The sequence below is a fragment of the Peromyscus maniculatus genome, chromosome 22 (assembly GCF_049852395.1).
Source record: "Peromyscus maniculatus bairdii isolate BWxNUB_F1_BW_parent chromosome 22, HU_Pman_BW_mat_3.1, whole genome shotgun sequence".
Taxonomy (NCBI): domain Eukaryota; kingdom Metazoa; phylum Chordata; class Mammalia; order Rodentia; family Cricetidae; genus Peromyscus; species Peromyscus maniculatus.
Genome location: NC_134873.1, coordinates 11,621,001 through 11,630,453, shown reverse-complemented (window position 1 = coordinate 11,630,453; position 9,453 = coordinate 11,621,001). Strand labels below are relative to the sequence as shown.

Sequence of the window (9,453 nt, the reverse complement as noted above, 5' to 3'; positions counted from 1 at the left end):
ATGGTCTTTTAATGAAAAAAAAAAAAAAAACTCAGAGCCAGATATCAGCGTGAAAGCCGAAAGATCAGAGAATCAGAATAGCCAGCCACTAGTTCTTATCTCTACAAAATCCTCAGCCTAAAGACAGTGAGTTCCTGTTTCCTCACACTTTTTATACCTTTCTCTGCCCTGCCATATCACTTCCTGGGATTAAAGGCGTGTGTGCTTCCCAAGGAAAGGCATGATATATCAAGTGCTGGGATTAAAGGTGTGTGTCACCACTGCCTGATCTCTATGACTAATCTAGTGGCTGGCTCTGTCCTCTGATCCTCAGGCAAATTTATTAGGGTACACAATATATCACCACATTTCTCCTTTTTTGTCTAAAATAATAAAAGAAGGTTATAACTAATATAAGAAAAACTATATACAATAAGCACAATAAGTATATACAATATATATAGTCAAGAATTACATTAACAATATCCAGTCCATTAACATTTGACAAATTCAGAGAAAATACTTCATTATTTATCCTATTTTGGTGATTCAAAAATGTTGAACCTAATTTACTTTCTATCTTAACTTGTATTACCAACCGAAAACTATCATTTGATGTCTTTCAAACTTATACATGTTACACATCTTCAGTGAGTTTCTTTTCTGAATTTGTTAACAAGGAAAACTATAACTATCTAATCTTCAACTCCTTCAGAGACCAGAGAAGGAAATAATATTACCTAAGTAAGCAGTAAGTGCAAACAAGCAACTTCCAAAAAATGTGAGAAATGACAGAAACAGCTGGCTGCCTGGACAGTCACCCAAAATTTCTCTGCAACTTTGGGACATCCATCTTCAGCCTACAGGCCTAGCATATCTGACAGACTCATCTGTGAAGCAGGATTTTCTAAAAAGCCTTCCTACCTTGTCTTGGCAAGGTGCAACAGTCCTTTCATTTGTGTCCTGATTGTCCAATTTGAACAGCATACTGTCAGAGTCAAGACAAGGGCATTTTCTTGCCCAGTGGCTAGCTTGTCACAAAGAAAGTAAACTCCACCTGGAGTTTCTTTGATGTCTATCACCTTCTCTGAAGTATATTGGTGCTGCCAGGAGCAGACGAATCTCATTGTCATAAAAAAAAAAAAAAAGAATCTAAATACTAACTTGCATTTCTTTATATCCTAATTAGTTGGTAATAATAGCTTTCAAGGATTATCAAATTGCATTACATTGTTAAATGAACTATATAGGTACAATACCTTGAACAAGATTAGAAATATATGTACAGTATTTTCTAACAAAGTCAACCTTAAATTTGTATCAATATATATAATTTGTATACAATATACAAAAATTTCCAATCCAATGTAAAATATTTAAAACTAGTAGTTGCTTTCTAAAAGTAGATTCAATAATCTACCTTTTTATCTTATCATGTGTATATCCTCCCCTTTTTTCTTTTCTTTTCTTCTTTTTTTTTAAACAAGAACCCTGAATCTAATTTCCTTTGTTGAGCCTTTTCCCTGACCACTAAGCTAACAATTAACAACTTGTAACCAACCATTCTAAATAATGACAATTATCCATAACCCACTGAATGACTAAAAACCACTCACCCCATCTCTTGGGAATGTGGGCGTCGTGTTCTTACAATTACTTCCTGCTGTCTGAAGGTGAAGGCATCTTTAGGGGATCCTAAAAAGAAAAAATTTGGGTTAATTGTCAAGTCCTGGGAGAGGTAGCTGTATCTTTTGTTGTTCAGTCTCTGCATAATGGGAAGGTACAGGGCTTGTCTCAAGCCCTGGCTAGAGTAGTCTGTGAGGCTGGATCATTTCAGCTAGCAATCTTGAAATTGTCCTGAACAGTTTGTAGTCTATAGCCAATTTTTGGGTGGTGTTTGTCAGCTTAGTGGTATTACCGTCATCCTGATGGGATCATTGTTGTGGGGCCCCATCATTTTTTTGGAGACTTCAAAGTCACTGTTAAGTGTGGTCATGGTTCACTGTAGAAAGCTGATAGAGACTCAAACCCAAAATCATGTACAGGAAGCTAGATAAAGCTTTTTTCCTAGAATTAGTACTGTGTGTGATTGTGTGTGTGAGTGTGTGTGCACGCGTGCGTGCGTGCGTGCGTGCGTGCGTGCGTGTGTTTGTGTGTGTCTACACATAGGTAGGTGAAAGAATGCCATAATAGGCTGCTCAATCTTCTCTCAGGGATCAGGCCTCAATTTCAGTTTCCTGAGACTGAGCAAGCAGTCTCTGGGAGGGCCGTGAACAAAAGACAATCACTGATGTCCCTGCCGGCAGGAACAGAGAAATAGGACGTACCAAGCCTGGGCCATTGAGCCAACCCCCACAGTCAGTATGTGCCAGGCCAGCCAGCCTCCATGGCAGCTCAAGGACAAAGCCTGGGACTTGTCCAGGCCTGCCCAAAAATGGATAACTGTAACCCCAACTAACCCAACCCAATTAAAAGTTACTAACATGATTGCCACTCACATAAACCAATCCTGAGTCTGTTCCTATGAAGTCTGTAGACCCCAAGACCCCTTGCTTTACTCCCTATAAAAACCCTGCCCCATTACTACTCAGGGTCTCTCCTGCTCTACCACTGCATCAGATGGACAGAAAGGCCCAGGGTTCACAACAGTAAAAAGACTCTTTGCTTTTGCATCAGATTTGGTTTCTTGGTGGTCTTTGGGGGGCTCTGGGTACAACAGTAGGTACCATGGCACATCGGTGATGTCAGAGGACATCTTTGCTAAGTCAATAATCCCCTTCCAGCTTGTGGGTCCTAGGGACCAAACTCAAGACTTCAGGATTGGCCCAAATCACCTGCTGTGGTCTCTCTCTCTCTCTCTCTCTCTCTCTCTCTCTCTCTCTCTCTCTCTCTCTCTCTCTCCCTCCCTCCCTCCTTTCCACTCCCCCTCTCTCACACAGCATTTTATCACCAATTAACATTTATTTAGGACTTAGTACTTTGAACTAGGCCTCAGTTTAGGAACTGCATTTTCTTTTAAAACAATTTTGAAATGTATTCTTTAACAACTTCACACACTTGTAATGTATCCTCTTTGTCCACATTCCTCCTTTCTCCTGTCCTCTTCCAACTCACTCAGAATTCTTTCTTCCAAATCCATCCCCCTCCTACTTTCAAGTCTTTTATGGTTTTAAAATAACCGACTGAGTGTAATTTAGGCCTCTTGCATGTGAATGGGTGTAGGGTTACTTACTGCAGTGAAAGCTGACTTCCCTTTTCAAGACCCCCTCCCATTTCTGTTTCTTCTGTGGTCCAGACCACCCACCAGCATCATCACTCTGTCCCCAAGGTAACCTGTCATCTTTGTGGGGTCTGACCTGGCACCAAGGGCCTTCAGGGTCGGTTCCAGGGCCGTTTGTGTTGCTGTGATCTGATCCTAGCAAAGCCTGGCACCAAGAAGGCTCCAGAGGCCTCTGATCACCTCCAGAGCACCCAGGAAGGCCCAGAGGGCATTCTGCCCCGGGATCTCCAGAGAGTGTTTTGTGAGAAATTTCTGGAGAGTACAAGGATAAAGCCAGGGCTCCGCCTTCAACCTGCCGGGGTAGCATCTTCTCTGCTACCCCTCAATGCTGCCCCTGCTATCGCCAGCAGAGGTCAGTGTGTGATTTCCAGGCTGCCCTCTTGCAAGAGCCGAAGCAAGAAGGGTGTGGGTTGGGGAGACAGGGACTGCTGGGTGTGAGCCTTGGACCCAGTAGGAAGCTGAGGTCTGTCCAAAGGTGTGGTTCCTCATTCCAGGATCCTGCACCCTGGATAGCGTTGAGCTTCCCGTCGCGGGTGGCAGCGTAACCCTTGCACGAGAGGACTATAAGCTACCAATCGCTGTGTTGCACCCAGAGTGCGCGTGCCTATGTGCAGCGCCAAGTGCGTGCAGGGGCTGGCACTGTGCAGGTGTGCGTGTATCTCGGCGGGCGAGATCTTGCTGTTTGTGTAAGAGCTCGGGTTTGAACGTAGCTCCTGTGCACGCCAGCCCTGTGAGCTACTCAGTTTTCTAACAGTCTGCAGCCCAGTCTGTGGGAAGTGGGTGCCGGTGTGTGGGGGAGAGAGCCGTGCTCCTGAGGCTGCACAACTCTGAAAAGCGCTTCCTGAGAGTCCTCCCACCGCGACCACCCACCGAAAATGGGTCCAGGGTCTCCGCTCTTTTTCTCTCCTCTTCTCTGTTTAATCCTCCCCCTTCATTCTCTCTCCATCTCTCTTACTCTGTTTCTCTCCTATTTTTGCCTCCATGTCTTTCATTCTCCCTATTCTCTCGCTCATTTTTTCTACCTCTAGCTCTCTTGTCCTCTCTATCTCTCTGGTTCTCTCCCATTTCTCTCCTCAAAAGCCCCCTACTCCCCCACCTTTCCAAACTATGTAGTCGAGGAAGGACTTGAATTTCCTATCCTCCTGCCTCCACCCTCCCACGCCGAGTGCTGAAATTTCAGGTATAAAAGCCAGATTCCCACTTTGCTTTTGTAAAAAGTGAAGTAAAAGTCACACAATGTACAGTTCACCTTTCTAAACGCAACCGCCCCGAGGTATGTACTGGACTCACTGTGTTTGGTGACCATCATCTCCATCTGGTTTTAAAACCTTTGCATCACCCCTGAGGTGCCAACAGGAGTCTCTTCCCCTTCCTCTGTCCCTGCAGCCATGGAATCAGCTTTCCATCTCTGTGCACTGCCCATGAAGGACATGTCCAAGGGACAGAGCCAGAACTCACGCGGCCTCTTTTCTGTGTTCTTTCACTTAACATTAGATTTTCCAGCTTGGTCACGTTGTACCGTGTATTCTAGTCTTTGGATTCAGTATTCCATAAGTCATTCACTTAGTATACAATGAAGCACTTGATATGAATGAAACAATTAGGCATTTAATTGGCATTCACAATGATATCTAACTATGAAATTTACTATTCCCAAGATTGTTTTTTGCTAATACAAAAGAAAATGTCATATTCAAAACAAAAAAAGCCATAAAACAACAGAAATTTTAAAGATTCAATTCTGACAGTCTAAACCCATGAACAATCACTCCTCATTCTACTTTACCCCCATTTCCTGGCACTAATCTTCTGCCCCTGTGGACTTACCTAGTGAGAATATTCCAAACAAATAGAGCACACACTATGTGCTCCCCCTGTCTGGCTTCTCTCACTCAGTTCTCATTTTCTAGGGTCCTCACGTTGCTGCAGGGTCTGTACTGTATTCCGTTATTGGACTACCCTGTTCAGATGGGCCGCCTTTTTAACCCATTCACCTGCTGCTTCGTTTTGCAATTTAAAATAACTGTGCTTTGTGTCAGGACTGTTAGCAGCATGGAGAGCCAGCCTGGGGAACACCACAGCGAGACCTAGGATCCTGTTAGGACACAGAGAAGGAGAGCCCCACCTCCACCCCCTGAAAACTGCAGCAGATGTGACCGGCTGCCACTTGGGGACAGAGAAGAGAGAACCTCTGCTGCCAGCATCCTCCTCTTCTGCACCAAGCAGGTTGGTGATGGGGGGATCCTGGTAGGGATCAGGGAGAAGGGGGAGAAGCAGAGACTAGCTTGGCTGTAGGGTGGTGATGAACATCTGTGAGAGCGATCAGGAGTTTGGAGTCTGCGTGGGCTAGATGCCAAATTCCATGTATGGTGAGACTCTGTCCTTGAAAGCATAAGGAAACAGAAGCCACAGACAGAGGGAACAGCACTGACAAGAAGCCAGAGGCTGAGCTCGTGTCAGAGGATACAGCTCCATGGTGCTGCTGTCACTGAGAGTGTCCTGTGTGTCACACCACACCACAGTCCAGTACTTAGTGCTCATCACCTCCATCACACACCCCACAACACCTGGCACACAGGTTTTTGCTCATTGCTATGCGCCTCAGAGATGGGAGCAGTCAGCTCTGTGACACAGAGCTGGGGAAGTGGTGCACACAGAGCCTGCACCCCTTTCCATGTCTCAGTGAAGGGTGACTTCCCAGCAAAGCTGCCAGTCAGAAGGAAGGAGCTGGCCCTTAGGCCTTGAAGGATCTGAATGTGTGAAAATGGGGAGAAGAATGGAGAGCCTGATATGAGTGAAGGCAGAAAGGCCTGGAGGGGATGGAGCGGTGTGGGACTGATAATAGTAACACCAGAAGTAGTGTAGAATAATAATTATTCACATTGTTTATTTAAATTCTCAGTGTGCCAGGATCTATCTGCCCTGATCACTTAAGCTGTGTGATGTTATTTAAATCAGAACACATTAATTATTTATTTTATATTCCAGGGTCTTGTTATGCAGCTTAGGCTACCGTTGAACTTATGAGTTTACAGCCTCCACCTCCCAAGTTCTGAGAGTATAGACATGTACATGCAGCAACCCATCCTTTTAACTGATCACTTGGACAGGTATGTCACTTTCTCCAGGAAACCTGCCCAGACAGCACTTGGGAATGACATGCTTCTAAACATCTGGTTCAATTCCTCCTCTATCAGGTGCAGCCAAGATGCTAAGACCAAACTACACCTCAGTGTCTGAATTCATCTTCATCGGCTTCTCCAACTTCCCACAGCAGCTCATGCCCGTCTTCTTTGTGGTGATCCTGCTCATGTACCTCTTCACACTGCTGGGCAATCTGCTCATCATGGCCACGATCTGGAGTGAACGGAGCCTCCACACGCCGATGTACCTTTTCCTGTGTGCTCTCTCCATCTCTGAGATCCTCTATACCTTGTCCTTCATCCCACGGATGCTGGTTGACCTGCTCTCCACCCATCGTTCCATAGCCTTCCTGGCCTGTGCCAACCAGATGTTCTTCTCCTTCATGTTTGGCTTCACCCACTCCTTGCTGCTCACCATCATGGGCTACGACCGCTATGTGGCTATCTGTCACCCACTACACTACAATGTGCTCATGAGCCCCCGGGGCTGTGCCTTCTTGGTGGCTGGGTCCTGGGCAGGAGGCTCAGCTGTTGGGCTGGTAGTGACAACCTCCATTTTCCACCTCCCTTTCTGTGGACCCAATCAGATCCAACATTTCTTATGTCATGTGCCCCCTATGTTGAAGCTGGCCTGTGGAAGAAATGTGCCAGCTGTGGCTCTGGGTGTAGGGATGGTGTGCATCACAGCCCTCCTGGGATGCTTTCTCCTCATCCTCCTCTCCTATGCCTTCATTGTGGCGGCCATCTTGAAGATACCATCAGCTGAGGGTCGGCACAAAGCCTTCTCTACCTGTGCCTCTCATCTTATCGTGGTGATTGTGCACTATGGCTTTGCATCTGTCATTTACCTCAAGCCCAAGGGCCCCCACCTTGAGGAAGGTGATACTCTCATGGCCACCACCTACACGGTCCTCACCCCTTTCCTCAGCCCCATCATTTTCAGTCTCAGGAACAAGGAGCTGAAGAATGCCATAAATAAGGCCTTCTTCAGGAAATTCTGTTCTTCAAACACCTAAGTGGTCAGTATAGAATGATTGGCAGGTGTGGAACATCACTTTATAGATTCCCAGTAAATGTATAGAACTTCTCTTTGATTTATGGGTTCTCATTAAGTGTTTACTGGGAGGTAAGATGTTCATTGGGATATAGTTCATATACTGTGTAGTTTACCCATCACTGTTTTAGTATGTTTGGAACTAGGCAACCATCAATACAATTAATTTGAGGAAAATGTTCATCACTTAAAAAGAAAATCAGGATGGAGAGATGGCCCAGTGGTTAGGAGCACTTACTGCCCTTCCAGAGTACCTGAGCTGTGTTCCCACTGTCAAATGGCCCACAACTGTCTGGTACTCCAGACTCTTCTGGCCTCCTTAGGCACTGGTATATATTTATATAGACACACATGCATACATACAACTATAAATAAAAATAAAAAATAAATATTTTTAAAAGAAAGATAATTATATGGTTAACAGTTGTTTCTCAGTTTTTTTTCTATGTGTATGTTCATTTTGTTTTATGTCTGCACATATTTGTATGTGAATGTATATGCAGGTATGTAAGTATCTGTGAGAGTCAGTGTTTAAAATGGTATATAGCCCAGCATGGTAGTACATGCCTTCAATCCCAGCACTCAGGAAGCAGAGGCAGGCAGATCTCTGGAAGTTTGAGGCCAGCTTGGTTTATAGAGTGAGTTCCAGGACAGCCAGAGCTGTTACACAGAGAAACCCTATCTTGAACCTCCCCCAAAACAAAACAAAAAACTGGGTTTCTATCTCAATCTGATTTCACCTTATTTTAAACAAGAACAAGAACAAAAAATGTTGTTATTGTTTTTGAGAAAGGTGCTTTCTGTTATGTACCTCTAGTTATGGAACTCTCTCTGTGGACCAGGCTGGCCTCAAACTCATAGAGATCCACCTGCCTCTGCCTCCCGAATGCTGTGACTAAAGGTATATGCCATCATGCCTGGCTTAAACAAAATTTTAACTTAAATTTTTTTGTGTGTGTGCCCATGTGAAAGCCATGGGAAAGTTATGTGTCTACTCTCTCCACCTTTTGGGTTCTGGGATCCAACTGAGGTCATCAGGCTTAGTAGAAATGCCTATTACTTGCTCAGACATTTTTTGGTCACTTCCATCTTATTTTAGAGATGAAAGTTACTCTCTTGTGAAGACTGGAGATGATCAAATCAGCTAGGTTGTCTGCTGGCAGACTCCTGAGGTCCACACTTCTCTGCCCACCCACAGCACTGGGGTTACAAAAGAGTACCATTGCACCCAGTTTTTTACATGGGTGCTTGTACAACAAGGGCTTTACTGACTGATCCATCTCTCAAGATTCCCATCTTTTTCTTTATTCTCTATTTCTTCCAACTCCCTTACCTTCCAGTTGTTCATACCAAGAACACACTCTCTATATAAATCTCTTGGGCATTTCACACATCTGAGGCCATAAAAGGAATCATAGTCTTTCCAATCTGCTTATTTCTCCAGCATACTATTTCAAGGTTCTCCTGTGTCAGCTCTTTGTCCTGTGAATGGCTAACTCATATTCTGTTGCACTGCTATAGTATATTTTATTCATTCACTATTTTTTATTAATTTTTCATTTAGTTTACATACCAACCACAGTTTCTCCTCCCTCCTCTATTCCTGTTCCCTCCCTCTACCTCCTATCTACCCCCACTATCCTCTCCTCCTCCTCCATTCAGAAAGTCATCCATTAACTGTTGATGAACATTTCAGCATCTCTATTTTTTTTCTGCTTTGATTAATGTTGCTGTGTATGGCCATGTGCAAGTGGTTATGTTTTTTTGTTTTGTTTTTGGAAGGTGAACGGTGCTGGTTGGTGGCACTGGTTACCCGTAGAAAAGTCACCAGCCACGGCCATGATTATTAGAGTAACAGAGGACTTTATTAGAAGGAAGGAGGGGATGGGGGGGAGGAGAGCCAGGCCTGGGGCGAAGGAGTAGAGAGCAGAGAGCAAAGAGAGAGGGTGGGGTCCGGGTCCTGCTTTTTAAGGCAGGTACATAGTCGCCAGCGCCAC

The 9,453-nt window shown here is 44.7% G+C and overlaps 1 protein-coding gene across 1 annotated transcript; it reads left to right on the top strand.

The window, feature by feature from the left end:
* Positions 1–6,467: 6,467 nt before the first annotated feature.
* LOC102924804 (olfactory receptor 10H2-like) lies at positions 6,468–7,466 on the top strand. Its single transcript, XM_006991308.4, has one exon. It carries the CDS (start codon positions 6,468–6,470, stop codon positions 7,416–7,418), a length of 951 nt encoding a protein of 316 aa, XP_006991370.1. The 3' UTR covers positions 7,419–7,466.
* The last annotated feature ends 1,987 nt before the right edge of the window (positions 7,467–9,453 follow it).

What these genes read in the sequence shown, in the direction of transcription:
- LOC102924804 (XM_006991308.4), top strand. Translation starts at nt 6,468, where the DNA reads ATGCTAAGACCAAACTACACCTCAGTGTCTGAATTCATCTTCATCGGC.